The following is a 20,393-nucleotide window of genomic DNA, read 5'->3' on the forward strand; positions in this document are numbered from 1 at the left end:
GGAGCCATCATCATGAATGATGAGGGGACGAGGGTGATGGCTCGCATGAGAGAGTTATGCCAACAAGTTTTTTGGCACAACATCTTGGATCATTAGAAGAACATAATGGATGGGAGAAAGGACTACATTGTAGCATCCTTGCATGAGGAGTTTCCGGTACCAGCCACAGCAGATAGATTTTCTACGGGCTGGATGATGGAGTGCATGTGTGAATATATGTCACACAGACGATCAGACACACACAAGGCATTCAAGAGTGGGGCTTCAAAGCCCGAGTGGCTAGATGCGAACGATTGGCGCTAGCTCAGGGAGGAGGCTATAGATTCTCCACGATGTTAGAGATAGCAGTGCGAGGCGGCGAGGGCATGACTAGAGGCCAGAGTGGTCCATCATCTTGGGAGTGGCGGCCACACGACATATCTGGAGAACTTTGTAAGTTTTTCTTTTTTTTTTTGCTTGCTCTTTTTTTTTGCAATATCCTTTGTACTGACAATCGTGTTTCTAACAGTTGTATTTTGTTTTCTTTGTAGCACTCCATTACAAACCGCAATCCCACTAGCCTTAAGACTCGATTTGCAAAGAGGCATAGTCTCACTGCATTGATTGATCGATTGTATGGACGCAGCGGCCCTATAAGTCACTCATATTTCTTGTTCGTAGTTACTAAGTTTAATTAAAATGCATTATTGTATGGTGGACTAATGTGTAGTTTTTTTTTTTTGCAGAGTCCGTTCGATGCTCCTTTGCGGTGGGACGAGGTTTTGGATGGCGAGGATCCAAAATGGATAAATGTGCATAGATGCATGTTTATAAGAATAGAATGCCAATGCACTGATGTTATGCAAAAGGCAATGCAAGTAATCATGTTCATGCAAAATGCAATGCAATACTTTTTTTTTGGTCACGTGATCTGTGTAGACATTTTATATATAGTAGTAGTGTCTTGCCATGATTGTATCGATCACTTTCATTACGGGATCATGTATTTATTTTATGTATTAGTATTATGATTTAAGTACACTTTGCCTTTATTTACATGACCATTGTACACATTACTGAAACTATTTTGTATGGCCCACTGCACTGCCACAAAAAAAAAATTTCTATTACCATCGCTATTAGTGTCGCAAATTTACTACACGCGTTGCTATTAACGTCGCAAAATGCATCGCAAAGTGTTGTTATCAATATCGCTATTTGCATCGGTATCAACGGACATCGCTATTTGTGTTGATACCGTCGATGTTGTTGCTGATACTGATGCAAATAGCGACGCTGATAACGAGGCTAATACCGATTGTTCTATGGCATCGCCAATAACGACGTTTTTTGCGACGACGGGGGTAAATTTTTTTTCATTACGGGATCATGTATTTATTTTATGTATTAGTATTATGATTTAAGTACACTTTGCCTTTATTTACATGAGCATTGTACACATTACTGAAACTATTTTGTATGGCCCACTGCACTGCCACAAAAAAAAAAATTTCTATTACCATCGCTATTAGTGTCGCAAATTTACTACACGCGTTGCTATTAACGTCGCAAAATGCATCGCAAAGTGTTGTTATCAATATCGCTATTTGCATCGGTATCAACGGACATCGCTATTTGTGTTGATACCGTCGATGTTGTTGCTGATACTGATGCAAATAGCGACGCTGATAACGAGGCTAATACCGATTGTTCTATGGCATCGCCAATAACGACGTTTTTTGCGACGACGGGGGTAAATTTTTTTATGAACATTTTCATCGCTTTTAATGTCAGTATAAGGCCTATATCTTGTAGTGTCTAGGAAGTCTTTCAGGGTTTTTTGGAAAGCTTTTCCCAAAAGACTTAAGCTTATTGCTTGACAAGTGCCTCAGTTTCCTGTGAGGCCTTGTAAATACTCTTTTGTTCATAATATACAGTTTATCTTGCAATTTTTTTAAAACATATATTTTAATGATTTTAAGAGAGAGATAACCAGTCATTCTGCACATGTGAGGGGAGGGAGGGTTGTGTCATAAAAGGATAAGAGGACTATTGTGGGAGAGGCAAAGGACAATTACTTTTTTTTTTGGGGGGGGGGGGGGGGGGGGGGGGGGGGGGGAGGGGTTATTGTTTGCCAAATGATGGCCTTAATTGTTCACATCCCTTTCCTTATTATCCCCCCTTGCTCCCCCAAACCTTATTACTAAGGTTTTTCTTTTTCTCCTTTTTCTTTTTCTTCTTTGTTTTCAATTATTATTATTATCTTAAAATACAATAAATTATTAAATAAACCCAAAAATATTAACTTAAGTTTGACTATTTAACTATTAATTGGGAACTAGTACGTGCACAACATAACTATTTTTTAAATTAAGGCGAATGACAATTTCAATGTTCGAGGTTGATTGAACTTGATGGTGACAATTTCTTCGCATAATGATAATCTATGTTTGGGGGATATTACACAAATCTTCCTGTGTAAGGATTTGTTAATTGAATCGTTACTTTATTCATTCAACACTTGTCAACCCTAACTTATGATTCATTAATGGGAGGACATTTACAAGTTTTATCCAATTAGGATGTAGCAGTATTTCCCAAAAACATTGGAAAATAGATTATCACATTAGTTTATATTGGTATATATAGTCTAGGTTCATTTTTATGTAGAAAGTTCATAATGACTTATTTGAGAGTGGGGTCATGTTTGTAAAAAAGTGAGGTTTATGCGAATGGATTGCTAGTTTTCCAAAAAATCATAAATCAAAGAAAAATGTGATTTGACTAAAAAGATCTATGATCTATCCAATGGTGACGTGTACCATTTCTACTTGAGAGGGCTAAGAGGGCCTTCTCACACATATTGTGCCTTCAACTAATGTCTTCTTCATCATATATTCACATAGCAAATTGTGCAGTGTTTTTGCAAACTTTTCCTCTTTTGGTGCAATTACAAATGTTGGACGTTGTTTTTAGATTTATTCTAAACCCACAAATTGTGTCATGTGCAAAAGACTTGTATAACAAGTCAACATATAGATAGTAGTGTGTAGTGGTGTACATGTGCTTAATGTGGGTGATGGTGAGGACTATGTTATACTCTTTTGAATCTTAATTACAGTGAGAATTTATACATTTTTACCCTAATTGTAAATTTTCTTGAGAATCTATATATTTGCAAAAGTCACATATATGGCAATTGTGGTTTGTTTGCCTATTGCACCTAGGTGTTGTGAGAACATTTTTCAGTTATTGTTGGCTGTCCTCGTTGTAAAGCTGCATTACAAGGGTTCAGTCCTCTATGGTGATAGATAGCGCTGGTAGGTGTGTGTCCTCGAACGATCGGTTATCGATGTATTATGGGTTGGGGACCTCCAGGCTCCAAAGTACATGGCAATTGTGGTTTCTTTGCCTATTGCACCTAGGTGTTGTGAGAACATTTATAATGCGTTGCGGACCCCTAAGGACGGGGTGAGAAATGAATCATTGGTTTGGAAGAGTAAATCAGAATCAGGCCCCTGAAAGTTACAGCCCCTGCAGAATTCGGCAGCAAATGTTAGAAAGAATGGTGATGCGTGTGGAGTGCAGGAAGCTGCTGGAGGAGGGAAGCAAAGGATTCGATGTCGGAGTCCATGTCTCGGAAGAAGAGGTCATCGACGACGAGCTCGGGCTGCAGCTGGCCGGCCGACCGGGGGGAGGTCGCGGGCGGCGCCTGGGGAGGAGGCTCGACAGGTAGACCCCTGCGGGTGCGAATTAGGGCAGGAGCTGAAGCTGGACGAGACCTGTACTGCAGTGGTGCAGGCAAGGGCAGCTGAGGGGAGGAGGGATGGGCTGCGGAGGCGGCGATGGACTGCACGTCCTTCTTGGAGAGAGGGAAGAGAGGCGAGAGAGGTGGCGGGAGGTGGGGCAGGTTGAGAGAGGCGGCGCGGCCCCGCAAGCAGAGCGCTGCCGCGTCGTACGCCCGGGCCGCCTCCCGCGGCGAGGCGTACGAGCCCAGCCAGATTCGCTCCCGGCTGCGCGGAATCCGGATCTGCGCCACCCACCTCCCCCAGCTTCGCTTCCGCACCCCGCGACACCCCGGCCCACTACTCTTCTTTAGCAATCCAAGCCTCGCATCTGTGATATTGATACGATCATCCTCGTGCCGATTATCATCGCGGTTAGCTCGGCCTCCTCTTACGCTACCACATGCAGAAGAAGGATTTGCAGCCGACGTCGACCAGGCGCCATACCTTGAGCCGCCATACTCAGACTAAGACGTCGATGACGATGACGATGCACTCCTCGAAGGCCAGCTATATTGACTGGCCATGCAACACACACACACACTCTCTCTCTCTCCCTCTCTCTCGCGTCTTCCAACTGAACCTGCTCGTCTCGGCTGCTCCTCTTCTCCGTATATATATATATATATATATACATAGCCCGCTTTCGCGGTGGAGCCGCGCAGCTTCGTTACGACTCACGGGTAGTCCAGTTGTCTCTAGCCTGTTTCTACGACCAGCAAAACATTTTTCGCACAGGCTCCATTCATGGAGTCCGAGTCTTTGACTCTCCCGTCAGAGATTTATGAATTATATACTCTCTCTCATTCTCCGCGTCCTCGTGCGGCGTGCCTGTCTGCCTCCAGTTCACAACGTCGCACAGTTCAACGCCGCCCACCAATAGAGTCAATACTTGTTACCTCACGTCTTAGAGAGAGCTATACACTTGGATGACGTGTGTCATGGATGATGGATCCTCGGCCAACGTTCTTGTCCAATCCATCCATCTCCCAATACAACCCTCAACTTTCAAGATACTAGTAAGTTTTTAAGAGTTCACTTGCTCTCTTGAGGAGCTTAAACCCTACCTTGAAGAGTTCACTTGCTCTCTTGAGGAGCTTAAACCCTACCTTGAAAAATTGGTCGTTTGTCCTTACATAAGAGTTTAAGTATCTTAGACACTTTGCTTAAGCAAAACATCAATCAACAAAGTGACCTCTTTCCTTCTACATTAAGACCCAAGTTTTATTATGCAAGAGTACTCTAATTACCACTACCTAGAAAGATTCCATAGCTTTAGAATCTTAGGATCAACTACACCCTTATCTCCAAAGAGAGTTGTCTTCATGTGCACAAGTTGGCTTTGAGATTCTTGTTGTTGTTTTGGCCTAACCAACTACATCACATAAATGGTATGAATTTCTTCTTGAGTATATATGAATGAACATTCTCTCTAGCCTCTTCTCGAACTTTGCTTCCAAGAATGAATACCAAATATACGTAACGACAAAAAAGCCAACCTTTCCCTATTACAAACACAATTTGAAAATGTATTGTGCTTTTAGTCACTTAGTAATGTTGCAAACACAATTTAAAACATGGGCTTTTAGTCATTTTCAAATACAAATACAATTTTTTTCCATATGTTTTTAGTCAATTTATTAGATGTATTACAAAGAATGCGGTTCAAACTAAGCTTCAAAGCCCTTTGCCTAGTCTTAAGATATCTATTCAAATAATCAACCAAGATATTGTACAACTTCTATGTCATGCATTCTCTTCTTTTGTTTCCTTTATGGTAATGGATGTGTTCAATTTGTGCACGCAAGCACTATTGATTTTTGGGATATTTTAGATAAGTATTGCTTATTTTAATAAATTCCTTAACATGCTATGACTAGCATTCTAATCAATGATTTGGTCCAAGAAAAGTCCAGATGAGGCAAGATTTACTTTTTTAAAAAATATTTTTTTGGTATAAACCATTGTTATGAAAGCCCACTTTAAAGACTTGAGCTTTCATCCTAAATGCTTTCTTCAAAAGGTTATGCAAAGTTGTTTAATCTAAACTACTGTTCCGCGCACGCTTCGCACACACAGAACGCTAGGCCGCTTCGCTGCCTCGAAGCGACAAGTGAAGTTGCCGTGGAAACTTCGCTCAACAATCCATTTCTCATCTTTCTCTCTCCTCTTTTTCCTCTTTCTCTCTCTCTATCTCTCCCCCCCAAAATTCCCTATGTCTAATTCTCTCTCTTTCTCTCTCTCTCTCTCTTTGCCTTCTATTTTAGTTTATTTTTTTCCTCTCTTGGTTCTCTCTCTCTCCTTTTTTCTCTCCCCGCTTTTCTTCTCTCTCTCTCTCTCCCCCCTTTTATTCTCCCCCCTCTCTCCTCTCTTTTCCTTCTCTCTCCCTCTTCTCTTTTTTCATTTTTTTTCTTCTTCTCTCTCTCTCTCTCTTCATTCTCTTTTTAAATTTTTTCTTTTCTCTCTCTCTCTCCCTTTTTCTTCTCTTTGCACTTTTCTTCTCTCTCTCTCTTCATTCTCTTTTTAAATTTTTTCTTTTCTCTCTCTCTCTCTCCCTTTTTCTTCTCTTTGCACTTTTCTTCTCTCTCTCTCTCTCTCCTCTCTTTTTCTTCTCTCTTTCTCCTCTATTTTTTATTCTCTTTCTCTTTTTAAATTTGATCTTTTCTCTCTCTATAATTCTCTCTACATGTTCTCTCTCTCTCTTTTTCTTCTTCTTTCACTTTCTTCCCTCCCGCCCTCAGTCTCTCTTAAAGTATGTAAATTTTATCTTTTTCTTATATATAATTCTCTCTTTATGTTTATATTCTCTCTCTCTCTCTCTCTCTCTCTCTCTCTCTCCGTCCCCTTTTCTTCTTCTCCCCTTTCTTCTAATTTTCCTTTTTTTCTTCACTCCCTCTCTCTTTTAAATTTTATCTTTTTCTTATCTCATTCTCTCTTTTAAATTTTATACTCTCTCTCTCTTCCCCCTCTCCTTCTCTCTCCCTTCTTCTCTCTCTAAAAAAATATTTAAATTTTAAAAAGAATTTTCTCTTTTCTCTTTTTCTCCATCTCTCTTCCTCTTTTCCTCTCTCTTCTTCTTATTCTTATTCTTCTCTCTCTCTCTCCCCCCTCCTCTCCTTTCCTTCTCTCCTCTTTTTTCTTTTTTTCTTCTCTCTTTAAATTTTTTTCCTTTCTCTTTCTTTTAAATTTTATCTTTCCTCTCTCTATAATTCTCTCTATGTTCAAACTTTCTCTCTTCTTCTTCTTCTTATTTTCTCTCTCTCATTTTCTTCTCTCTGTCTTTGTCCCCCCTCTCTCCTCTCTTTTCCTTTTTTCTTTTCCTCTCTCTCTCTCTTAAATTGTATATTTCCTCTCTCTATAATTCTCTTTCTCTCTGTTTCCTTCCTCTTCTCTTTGTTCTTTTTTGTTCTTTGTATATTTCTCTCTCTCTCTCTCTCTCTCCTTATTTTAATTAAAAAGAAGGTTTCTTTTTTTCTCTTTCTTTTCTCTTTCTTTTAAATTTTATATTTTCTTTCTCTATAATTCTCTCTCTGTGTTCAAATTCTTTCTCTTCTTCTTATTTTCTCTCTCTGTCTCTCTCTCCCCTCTCTCCTCTCTTTTCCTTTTTTCTTGTCCTCTCTCTCTCTCTCTCTTAAATTTCATATTTTCTCTCTCTATAATTCTCTTTCTTTCTTTTAAATTTTATATTTTTCTTCTCTCCTCTCTTTTAAATTTTATATTATATATCTCTCTCTCTTCCCCCCTCTCTCCTTCTCTCTCCCTTCCTCTCTCTCAAAAAAAATATTTAAATTTTAAAAAGACGTTTCTCTTTTCTCTTTTTTCCCATCCCTTTTCCTCTCTTCTTCTTCTTCTCTCTCTCTCCCCCCTCCTCTCTTTTCTCTCTCTCCTCTTTTTTCTTTTTTCTTCTCTCTTTAATTTTTTTTCTTTTCTCTTTCTTTTCAATTTTATCTTTCCTCTCTCTATAATTCTCACTATGTTCAAATTCTCTCTTCTTCTTCTTCTTTTCTCTCTCTCATTTTCTTCTCTCTGTCTTTGTCCCCTCTCTCTCCTCTATTTTCCTTTTTTCTTTTCCTCTCTCTCTCTCTTAAATTTTATATTTTCTCTCTCTATAATTCTCTTTCTCTGTTTCCTTCCTCTCCTCTTCTTTCTTTTTTGCTATTTGTCTCTCTCTCTCTCTCCTTATTTTAATTTTTAAAAAAAATCTTTTTTTTTCTTTTTCTTTCTTTTAAATTTTATCTTTCCTTTCTCTATAATTCTCTCTCTGTGTTCAAATACTTTCTCTTCTTCTTCTTATTTTCTCTCTCCCCTCTCTCCTCTCTTTTCCTTTTTTATTTTTCTCTCTCTCTCTCTCTCTCTCTCTCTTAAATTTCATATTTTCTCTCTCTATAATTCTCTTTCTTTCTTTTAAATTTTATCTTTCCTCTCTCTATAATTCTCTCACTATGTTCAAATTCTTTCTCTTCTTATTTTGTCTCTCCCCCTCTCTCCTCTCCTCTCTTTTCCTTTTTTCTTTTTCTCTCTCTCTCTCTTAAATTTTATATTTCCTCTCTCTATAATTCTCTTTCTCTCTGTTCCCCCTTTCTCTCTCTCCCTCCCTCTCCTCTTCTTTTTTTTTTTGCTCTTTGTGTGTGTGTGTCTCTCCTTATTTTAATTAAACAAAAAGTTTACATTAAAAAGTTTATTCTGAGAGAGAGAGAGAGAGAGAGAGAGAGAGAGAGAGAGAGAGAGAGAGAACCTGGCCCTACGCATGAGAAAGAGGGGGGAGGGGGAGAAGAGAAATGTTTAATTAAAAAATACTTTTCTCTTTCCTCTTTCTCTCCCTTCTCTCTCCATCTTCTTCTTTTTATCCCTCTTCTTCTTCTTATTTCTCTCTCTCTCTCTCTCTTATTCTATCTCCTTCTCAAAGTGTGTGAAAAACTATGTTCAAAAAATTTTTAATTAAAAAAGCTTTTAAAATATTTAATTAAAAAGTTTAAATTAAAAAGTTTAATTTAACTGAGAGAGAGAGAGAGAGAAAGAGAGAAACTTTTGATTTAAAAAGAAGTTTGATTTAATTAAAGGAGAGAGAGAGAGAGAGAGAGAGAGAGAGAGAGAGAGAGAGAGAGAGAGAGAGAACCTAGGCCCTACACATGAGAGAGGGGGGAAGGGGGGAGGAATTTCAGGAGAAAATGAGATATTATATGTGAGAAAGAGAGGAGGGGAGGGGGTTTTGATTAAAGAAAGGAGATTTGGAAAAGGGAGTAGGTTCGAGAAGCCCTTTGGAAGTTCGGGGCTTTTGGAACTCTCTCTCCTCTCTTTTCCTTCTCTATTTCTCCTCTATTTTTTATTCTCTTTCTCTTTTTAAATTTTATCTTTTCTCTCTATAATTCTCTCTACATGTTCTCTCTCTCTTCTTCGTCTTCTTTCACTTTCTCCCTCCCCCCCTCAGTCTCTCTTAAAGTATGTAAATTTTATCTTTTTCTTATATATAATTCTCTCTTTATATTTATATTCTCTCTCTTCTCCTCTCTCTCTCTCTCTCTCTCTCTCTCTCTCTCTCTCTCTCCGTCCCCTTTTCTTCTTCTCCCCTTTCTCCTAATTTTCCTTTTTTTTTTCTCTCCCTCTCTCTTTTAAATTTTATCTTTTTCTTCTCTCCTCTCTTTTAAATTTTATACTCTCTATGTTCCCCCTCTCTCCTTCTCTCTCCCTTCCTCTCTCTCTCAAAAAATATTTAAATTCTAAAAAGACTTTTCTCTTTTCTCTTTTTCCCCATCTCTCTTCCTCTTTTCCTTTCTCTTCTTCTTATTCTTTTTCTTCTCTCTCTCCCCCCTCTCCTCTCCTTTCATTCTCTCTCCTCTTTTTTCTTCTCTCTTTAAATTTTTTTATTTTCTCTTTCTTTTAAACTTTATCTTTCCTCTCTCTATAATTCTCTCTGTGTTCAAATTCTCTATTTTTCTTCTTCTTATTTTCTCTCTCTCATTTTCTGCTCTCCGTTTCTGTTCCCCTCTCTCCTCTATTTCCCTTTTTTCTTTTCCTCTCTCTCTCTCTCTTAAATTTTATATTTCCTCTCTCTATAATTCTCTTTCTCTCTGTTCCCTTCCTCTCCACTTCTTTCTTTTTTGCTCTTTGTATATATATATATATCTCTCTCTCTCTCTCCTTATTTTAATAAAAAAAAGTTTTTTTTCCTTTTTCTTTTTCTTTTCTCTTTCTTTTAAATTTTATCTTTCCTTTCTCTATAATTCTCTCTCTGTGTTCAAATTCTTTCTCTTCTTCTTATTTTCTCTCTCTGTCTCTCTCCCCCCTCTCTCCTCTCTTTTCCTTTGTTCTTTTCCTCTTTCTCTCTCTCTCTCTCTCTCTTAAATTTCATATTTTCTCTCTATAATTCTCTTTCTTTCTTTTAAATTTTATCTTTCCTCTCTCTATAATTCTCTCACTATGTTCAAATTCTTTCTCTTCTTATTTTCTCTCTCCCCCTCTCTCCTTTCTTTTCCTTTTTTCTTTTCCTCTCTTTCTCTCTCTCTCTCTCTCTCTCTCTCTCTCTCTCTCTCTCTCTCTCTCTCTTAAATTTCATATTTCCTCTCTCTATAATTCTCTTTCTCTCTGTTTCCCCCCCTCTCTCTCCCTCCCTCTCCTCTTCTTTCTTTTTTGATGTTTGTATATATATATATATATATATATATATCTCTCTCTCTCTCCTTATTTTAATTAAACAAAAAGTTTACATTAAAAACTTCAATCTAAGAGAGAGAGAGAGAGAGAAAACCTAGGCCCTACGCATGAGAGAGGGGGGAGGGGAGAAGAAAAATGTTTAATTAAAAAAAGACTATTCTCTCTTCTCTCTCTCCCCCTTCTCTCTCCGTCTTCTTCTTTTTATCCCTTTTCTTATTCTTCTTATCTCTCTCTCTCTTTTATTCTATCTCCTTCTCAAAGTGTGTGAAAAACTATGTTCGAAAAATTTTAAATTTAAAAAATATTTTAAAATATTTAATTAAAAAATTTTAAATTAAAAAGTTTAATCTAACGGAGAGAGAGAGAGAAAGAGAAAAAGAGAGAAACTTTTGATTTAAAAAGAAGTTTAATTTAATTAAAGGAGAGAGAGAGAGAGAGAACTTAGGCCCTACACATGAGAGAGGGGGGAGGGGGGAGAAATTTAATTAAAAAGGGAAGGGGGTTTTAATTTAAAAAAGGGAGGTGAGGAGGGGAGGCTTTAATGAAAAAAAGGAAGGGGAAGAGAAAATGAGATATTACATGTGAGAAAGAGAGGAGGGGAGGGGTTTTTGATTAAAGAAAGGAGGTTTGGAAAAGGGAGTAGGTTCGGGAAGCACTCTGGAGGTTCGGGGCTTTCCGAACCTATAGCTAAAATAATATAGTAGTAAGATTTGTGAGTCTCTACCATTTAAATAAAAATACTAGGTGCTCCACACCTAGATTCTCTCAATGTTTCACACCAGTATTCATAACATTAGGGTACTTCACATCTCAAGCATCACTCCCCCCTTATTTTCTATGTGTGTCTTTTTCTCTTTAGTACACCTACATGTTGGCCTTGCCCACTATCCCATTGTCCTTTTGCTTTTTCTCATGCTATTCCCTCCTATCATTTTGATCACCCTTCTATTCGTTATCCCACATATTTCTTAACTGTGATATAGGCCTACCTGCCCTATGTTCCCATATGTTGTTGGTTAACTGCTCCTTTCGACCTCATCTTGCATCTTATACCATTTCAATCTCACAAAGGGGGGAGGGAGGGATGGAAGGGGAGAGAGAGAGAGTGTGTGTGTGGGAGACCTCTATGCTCTTGCCAAATGCTATTCTTCCCTACTTTGTACATCATAGAGACACATTGAGAGAGAGAGAGAGAGAGAGAGAGAGAGAGAGAGAGAGAGAGAGAGCCAAACAACTCACAAACACTATGATTTCACTCAAAGCCACCTTGTCTACCCCCTCTCTGCTCACTTGTGTTGCATCACCTCATAATCCATCCCTCACAATGCTCAAGCCGCCATTGCAGTGCATGGCCCACTTCTCTTTGCTCACCTATGTCATGTTGCCTCCTACCCCAAACTCCATTGTACTTGCATTACCCATGCCTATTGTTAACCTTTTTGCAAAAAGAAGCCACAAGAAGCACGAAATAGCAAGTTACTAGAGTATACTAAAGGAAACCATAGATTAAAAAAGCAAGAGGCACAAAAATCAAGGAGCATTAAAGAGTGATGGCTTGAAGGAATAATGACTACATCCATTTGGCAAAAATTCAAAGCCTCGATCAAATAAATTTTGTAAAATCATATTTGAGCGTCGGGCTCACTCCTATGAAAGTTCTAATTAATGCGCATTTAATGGCATGCGAATGAGTGAGTTTGGAAAATTATACGAGACACTTGGCTCGAAAAGCATGTATTAAAAGATTATGGGCAATGGGTACCTTGAGAGAAGAGGTCCAAACCAAGTTTAAAGTCAAAGGTCACATATATATGGTGGGAAACCTTATTGTAAATCATTCCTATGACTAATGCAAAGCAAGCTTATCTCTTTCTTTTCCACTATCTTTACTTCCATCTATGTGTAGCCATCTCACGCTTGCAAAAGTTTTGAGAGATAGGAGAGCTCGTGAGCTTGCTCTCAATCTTTGTTGTATTACTCCATCACTTATCCTCACCTTTTAAGGATCTTTCCAGTTTGTGGGGTGGAAAGTTAGAGACTATGTTGCAAAGATAGAGAGCTAGAGGGCAGCTTGGGAGAGAGAGAGAGAGAGAGAGAGAGAGAGAGAGAGAGAGAGAGAGAGAGAGAGAGAGAGAGAGAGAGAGAGAAGGCAAATTCATGGGAGCTTGGGGGAACAAGCGATGGAGGCCATATCTTTACGCACGAAGGATGAAGGGTAAGAAGTGGAGAGCTTGTCACAACATGCATCAATGGAGTCGTCAGATCTTGGGAGCTCGCATGGATTTCTAGACTGTATAAGGTGAGTTCTCTTGCATCGACTAATATTCTCAAAGTGTCTTCTTACTTGATGGGTTGCGAATCTATATTCGTGGAAAGTCAAGAGAGTGAGATGAGATGGTAAGAAACCTCACAGGATGAGAGACCAAGACTAAACTTGACTTGACAAAGTGCATGATTGATATGTGCCATGCTATCTAGATCCAACATGTAGGTTAAGTGGTCCTGAGATAAACTACCACCCCTAGTAGAGGCACCTTGTACACTAGCTCTAACCTTGGGATTAACCCTAGCCACAAGTCACACATTGTCCCAAGTTCCAACATCATGATGACCCAACAAGAAGCCTATTGGTCTGAGTGCAAGAAAAAGAAACTCTTTGAGTGCATGAATGTCATGGCCACCTTGGCATGATGAGCTGAGATCACCATCATTAAAATCAATCTGAAGGATAGGTCATAGGTCTGAGTGCATGTAAAGACATCAATTTATTATCCAAATGTAGGAAAAAAACATCATCTCGAGAGCACTAAGAATACAATCATTAACGCTTTGAGAGCACTAAGGGTTGCAAGCAACAAGGTGAAAGGACTTGTAGATACTAACACTACACCTCATTGACTAGAAGTAGAGAGTATTCCTAGCTTGCAAAGAATCCTCATAGAAACACCTAGCACCTTATCTCGGCTCATTAGCCTCATTGAAATGCTTGTCATACAAGAACACCCAAAAAACCATGGCAGGAACAAGATCAAACAACGACTTCTTAGAGTTTCATGCAATGGAGTTTCCAATTGATATTTAGCAATTAGTGTCACTCTATGACCAACATACTCGTGTTGAGGAACTATCTTGCACAAACAAGTGTTTTCTTCTTGTACATAACCAATTGTCACTTTTACATTAGGATATGTAGCATAAAGCTCCCCTAAAGAATTATTTGTATCCCTCATATGTCAGTCATGATCAGTGTCTAGAGGCCATGCACCATCATTAGGGCCAAAAACGCTTCAAAAATGGCACTTGTAAGAAAGTGATTAAGTTGCTAATTAGTTGAGGTTTAGGAAGAATAAAACCTCTAAATTTGGTTGTCCAGATGTGATTAATGAGAGAATATTTGGTTCATTGAAGAGGTCGGCCATTAATTGCCCTCATCTTTTAATCCAGGTCAGGGGTCACCTTTTCGGCCGTTTATTGTCTTGGAACTCGAGAGATTTTGTATTTTCGAGATTTTCGTACGAACTTCGCATTTGTTTGCTCCCGCGTTTTCTTTCTATACACTATTCTCTTTTACCATTCCTTTTGCTGCACTTGCTTTCTATCACTGTGAGATTCTTGCTCGATTCATTTGCTAGAATGTCTAGCAATACTACTTCAAATAACACAGGCGCAAGCACACGTAAATACAAGCTATCTATTCAGCTAGATCCAACTTACACATCTTGGAGAAGTATACATCATCGAGTATTGATAGATGAGATTGAAGCCAACAGGTTGCGAACACAAGGAATGAAGCATATAGATTTGTGGGTGGATGGAAATATCTATCCCAGGGATCCTTCTACAGGTAAACCACCTCCTTTTTTGAATGTCCATGACTATATAAGATATGCTGGAGAAGGTTATAATGGAATGCTTGGCTACTGTATGAGGTTATACTCTGCATCTTACACATATATAGCCCAAGTGCACGAAATGAAAAAAGCACTAGAAACTACACAAACAAAAATTTTAGAGTTGACAAGTCAGATTGATATTTTGAAAAATGTTAATAATTCATTGCAGAATAAGCTAATACGCTTGAGAGAAACTCCAGTAGGATTTAGAGAGAGGAAGAGACCGTTAAAAAATATAACCAGCTTGTGTGAGAGAGCAAAGAAAAGGAGACTAAATCTTACAAAGAAATATGTCTCTAACATATTAGGCATAAATATCCGAGAGAATGAGGAAAGAATCAAACTTTTGAAGGAAACCATGAATAAGAAAGACATTTTGAGGATTCTTAAGTCACCAGAAAATGTGGATTTGAGAGGTCCAACTCTGAGAGAGTTAGTGAAGGATTTAAAAGGCACAGTGAAAGCAAATGAAATCGTAGAGACATGCGATACTGTGGGTATAAGTCGAAAAGGTTACCGTGCTATCTCTGGATTATGGTTTAAAAATCTTAAACGCAATAGGGTAACTATATTTGGATTGCCCCGAGCCCTTGCAGTTTCCACTGCAAGAATTTCCATGAATCGCAAGATTCCACATGTTTTTGGAGATTATTTTCACATCGAAAGGTCTATGTCCTATGAAAAACAAAAAAAACAGGCAATTTTTTATTACAATGAGTTTAACAATATATGGGTTGATCTAAAAAAGGTGCAAATTGCAATGGTTCACATGTATAAAATCACAGTAGAAGAAAGTTATGGTGTTCTAAAGTTTGCCTTGAAGTTGGATGAAGCACAGATTCAAAAGGGACAGAAGATGGAAAGAATTAGCATTTGCCTCATGAACATGGCATTGGACCATGGCAATGGCGAGGGAAAAGCTCCATTGCATAAGATCCAATCCGAGATGGAGATTTGGTGGATTGGTGCAGCCCAGGTACCAATTGAAAATCATCAAACGTTGAAATGGTTGTTCAACCATACAGGTATTCCAAATATCATTAAGTCTCAAAGTGAAGGCGAAATGTTGGTAGTTGATGGGGTTGGTAAATTTAATGTGGAATGGCATATGAGTGCTGATTTGAAAACTATCAAATGTATGCTTGGAATATGTAATGGTGCAAATGCAAAATATCCTTGCATTTATTGCATGGAAAGTATTGGATCCAAAGATTGGAGTAGTTTGCGACCAGTAAGAAGAGCCCCAAATAGAGACTCTATAGATTTGAGTAAATTTAAAAACATAGAAGACATCTGGGATCCCATTCTTTCCATCTCTCTTAAGAATGTTCATATTTGTACTTTGCATGCAGAGATTAGAATAATCGATAAGCTTCTCAGGTTGCATCTCGACTACGTATATTCCATTAAGCCATTATCTTTATCAGATGAGTGTATTGATAAATGCGAGGCATTGCTATCGAAAATGGGATTTCATGGGGGCCAAGTTCACTTAAGAAAGGATCCAATACTTTCAGGAAAAACAAGAGATATCTTGGCCGATGTCTCTATGGGAGGCTCAAAAGCTAGACGATTCTTAGGAAATCATTCAGGAAAGCAGGTGAATGCGGCTTGGGAGTGTTGGAGAGAGCTATGTGAGATCACAACAAATGTTGCAAGCACGCCGAGGCTTGCGTTTCTTAGAATGGAGGTCTGGATACACCTTGATGTTTTTCTGAAACTCCTCAAGCAACATAAGACAACATATACATATGCGGAAGAGTTCAAAAGATCAATCACAAAGCTTGTTCAGGCGATAAAAGAGGCATGGGGAGAAAAAGATATCACTTTTTATCTGGTAAAGTAATAATTATTTAATATCGGCTTATTTTGATAGGTTTTTCAATTGGTATAAAATTTGTGTTACTTTGTATTGCAGCATATTCTTCATATTCATGGACCTTTCTTTGTGGAGGAGCATGGCCCCTTAGCAACTTATAGCAACCAAGGCATGGAAAAATCCCACTATCAAGCACGCACAAGTTATTTTCGAAGCACAAGGCATGGGGGAGGAGTTACAAAAAGCAATGCTTTGGAGGAGCTATTCAACTGGTTTTTTCGACGACAACTTCAAAGAATGCAAATAAAAGACGGCAATGACACATGAGCAATCGCACTTTTATTTTATAAGAAAGAATATATACAAAGCTAGTTTTCCAAAACCCTCACATTCTCTTCCTCCTCAGGAATCTTTCCTCTATAACGTAGAAATTTTTTTCTCTTGTAGCCAACTATAGATTTTACATCAGTTCTGTCTGCAGCTAAGGCGTAGGATGAAAACGCCAAAAAGTATCCTGCTCTAGAAGCAGAGTAACCTGGACCGTAGTCAAAAATCCTAATTGCTGCAGTCTTTTCCAAAAACATTATTTTGTGGGCATTATATTGTAATCCTGAGAAACCTAGAAGCCTTGTAAGAGCTTTAATACAAAGTATCGGCCATGCTGCGTCCTCTGAGAAACTACTATGAAGTACAAAAAAGGATTCAGGGTCAATCCTAGCAAAGTAGTGGCCGAGTGCAATGTCTTTGGTGGTGTTACTAGCAGCTCTCGATCCTTTGCCACGCCCCAAGAAGTTATCTGTATCGGCAATCTCCAACTGCAAATAAAAGCCATACTGAATGAGCATGAAATGTAAACCTACCAATGTGTAAAAGCAAATTCAAAATTATCTTACCACTTGATTTTCATCGTACTCCAATCTAAACGGATTCCATAAATTAATTGATGATGCTGTCTCATTGGTGTTAGTCAATTCTTTAACATATTCAGACTCCTCTCTTCCAAAATTGGAAATACCGAGCTCGCTTTGAATGCGATCGAAGTCCTCATCAGTAATACTCAACTCCTTTTCAGCTTCTTTGGCCTTTTCAAAACAAAGAGAGAATGCCTCACCAGCATCAATAAACTTATCATCTAGAGTTTCTTTATCAAGTTTCAGAATCTCTTCCTTTGTTTCATTTTCTGTGTCAATTATCCCATTAGCAGCATCAGATGCCTCTGCAATAATTGCAAGACAATAATCTTCCCTGAGATTAAAAAGTTTTTGAATATCTGATAGTAAAATGTACTCCTTGTCCTTGAAAGGTATACATGGCAGGGAAGGAACAATATGGTGAGAACTCTCATCAGGTTGAGGGTTTGTATCTCCTTGGCTCTCCTCAATGATAGTCTCAGCTTTGAAGTGAGAAACATCCAAATTCTCAGCAATGGAAGCCTCAAAATCTGTATCTACAACCTCCTCTATTTCCCTTTCATCTGCCAGATCATCCAACATGCAAAAGCTGGCACTCTTTGCTCCCTCCAACTGTTGCTCCTCAGCTCTCATAGGGTATTTAACAAGGATGAATATAATAAAAGCAGCAGATTTTCTCATCATCTTGCAGTTTTTGGAATGAGTGCAGCAAAATATGTCTGTTGAATGAAATCTCTCCATAGAGTGGGCCCTGGACTTCCTAGTAAATACTGCCTTTTCATTTCCTGTTGACCCAATGGGAATATGGACATACTCAATTGTGCCAACTTCAACAGAAGGACCTGCAAGAGTTTCAAACTCCAAAAAGTCCTCCATAATATATTTTTCACAAGATTTCAGAACTTTGTCAAGTTCCCAATCAGGATTAAAAATATTTTTCACAACTCCATAGAATGAGAGATCCATTCCATTCTGAAGCATAAAATCAAGTAGCCTCTCTGATGGAGTGATATCAATGAGCTCTGATACTCCTTGACCTCTCACTACTGGCGTTCGCTTCCCTGGAGATGTACTTGGCTTTCTCACACTGGTGGCAGAGGATGGAGAGGAAAAAGAATGCACAGGCTGATCAGCTGTTGATGCACTTGACCCTTTTGAAAGCCTTCTTCTTTTACCAGTTCCTAAAGAAACCTTGGATTGTATGGGTTCAGACATGTTTCCAACTTCTGACGATACGGCGCGATAAGAGAGAAACGATTCAGACGGAAAGGCCCCCTCGCGCCGTATCGGTGATCCCAGTAAGAAGCGCAAGAGCCACAACAAAGGTGGTCACACGAGCTTCAGGAACTACTGAACCTCCAAAACGAAGCGAAGAGAGGAAAGCGAAGAAAACCAACAGTCGCCCTCGCGCCGTATCAGCAATAGAAACAAAGGTCAGAAACCGAAAAAAGCCGTACAGATAAGAAACACACCCTTATGTAGGCGCGGATTATGCCACCTGGCAGTACCCGTTAATGTCATACACGTGGCAGTAGCCGTTGGGCAACACGTGGCCGAAAACCACGTGGCGAACAAGTGGACCGGTCATTACTTGACACGTAGCATACGGACCATAAATGCAGATACGTGGCACAATCAGTATCGGACACGTGTCATGATTTACCTGGGTATATAAGTGGTCATTTGTCCGACGTGTACACTTTTCAATTCTCGAGCTCTTCGCTAGCAAAAAGAGGTGTGCCGATACGGAGCGAGGGCGTCCAAACGGTGAGCTCGTTTTCTCCTAATCACGCCGTATCATCTTCTCATCTCCGATACGGAGCGAGGGCGTCCAAACGGTGAGCTCGTTTTCTCCTAATCGCGCCGTATCATCTTCTCATCTCCGATACGGAGCGAGGGCGTGCAAACGGTGAGCTCGGTTTTTCCTAATCGCACTGTATCGTCTTCTGATCTCCGATACGGAGCGAGGGCGCGCAAACGTGGTGGTTGTTTTGTCCTAATCACGCCGTATCATCTTCTCATCTCCGATACGGAGCGAGGGCGCGCAAACGTGGTGGTCGTTTTCTCCTACTCGCGCCGTATCATCTTCTCATCTCCGATACGGAGCGAGGGCGCGCAAACGTGGTGGTCGTTTTCTCCTACTCGCGCCGTATCATCTTCGCATCTCTGATACGGAGCGAGGGCGCGCAAACATGGTGGTCGTTTTCTCCTACTCGCGCCGTATCATCTTCGCATCTCTGATACGGAGCGAGGGCGCGCAAACGTGGTGGTCATTTTCTCCTACTCGCGCCGTATCATCTTCGCATCTCTGATACGGAGCGAGGGCGTTGTTCCATTCTGCTCGCTTTGTTCATATCGCGCCATATCGGAATTGCTCATTTCGTCAGTTTCCTCGCCAGTTTGTCTTTCAGTTTGTCCTTCTGGTTGTTATTTACCTTTTCTGGATGGCAAGGACAAAGCAAACTGCAAGAAGAGTGTATTTAGATGGGAAGGACAGTGGGGGTAGAAGAAAGTTAAAATTTGATGAATCTAAGGGGGTAGAAGAAGCTGGTCCATCACAGGCTCCAGAGCATTTTACAACAGAAATCCCTCCTACACCAGGTGTTGTCCTTACATCTTCCATAAATGTTTCTTCACCTGAAGTTGAGGAAGCAAAGGATGAGGCTAACCCTGTGAAAGATTCATTCCCTACAATGGTACCTGAGCCCACATCTGCTGAAGCCACTGAACACCCCAAGCCACAGAAGAGGAAGAGGAAGTCCAGGTTCTTCTATATGCAAAGATGTTTCAGTGAGATCAGGAAAGCCCAGAGAGCTACACAGCATGTCATTCCAAAAGTTGCTTTTATAAGGGTGGTTAAAGAGATCTCTGATAGATTGTCTCAAGTGGCAACTGTCTCTGGTCTAAATAAGAAGTGGCAACTCTCAGCCATTCTTGCCCTCCAAGAGGCCGCAGAAGATTTTGTTATTGATTTCATGAACGACGCTTACATTGCTGCTGCCCATGCTCATAGGATCACCCTTATGAATAAAGATTTCAGCATCATTAGCAGAGTGAGGTATAGGTTTGACAAAGTCCTGAGGCCCTTGCCTTCCAATGATCAAAAAGCCTTTGAAATCCTTAACGTTCCCCCAAAATTGTCCAGGAAAGAGAAAAAGCTAAATGTTGAAGATGTTACTGACCTTTACCCTACAAGGGGTGCCACACAGCAAGAGGCTTTCTTGAGTGAAAAAAATCAGGAGGTGTTTGAAACTGAAGACGATGTTTACAAGAGGAAAGCTGCATCACTTGCTCCCGTCAACAGCGAGAGGATGGGCAAAGTGTATGGGCAGATTCTTGTGAATGTTGCTGGGGA

General features: G+C 39.6%; 1 protein-coding gene across 1 annotated transcript in view; it reads right to left on the bottom strand.

Moving 5' to 3' along the window:
* Positions 1-3,068: 3,068 nt before the first annotated feature.
* LOC148037586 (uncharacterized) overlaps positions 3,069-20,393 on the bottom strand; it is a 29,361-nt gene continuing 12,036 nt past the window's right edge. Inside the window, exon 2 of the mRNA XM_087677124.1 lies at positions 3,069-4,231. Coding sequence (XP_087533250.1) covers positions 3,536-4,231 — 696 coding nt within the window. The 3' untranslated portion in view covers positions 3,069-3,535. The remainder of the gene's footprint in view (positions 4,232-20,393) is intronic.

The sequence above is a fragment of the Lygodium microphyllum genome, chromosome 4 (assembly GCF_053477565.2).
Source record: "Lygodium microphyllum isolate KBCC chromosome 4, Lygodium_microphyllum_v1.1.10, whole genome shotgun sequence".
Classification (NCBI taxonomy): domain Eukaryota; kingdom Viridiplantae; phylum Streptophyta; class Polypodiopsida; order Schizaeales; family Lygodiaceae; genus Lygodium; species Lygodium microphyllum.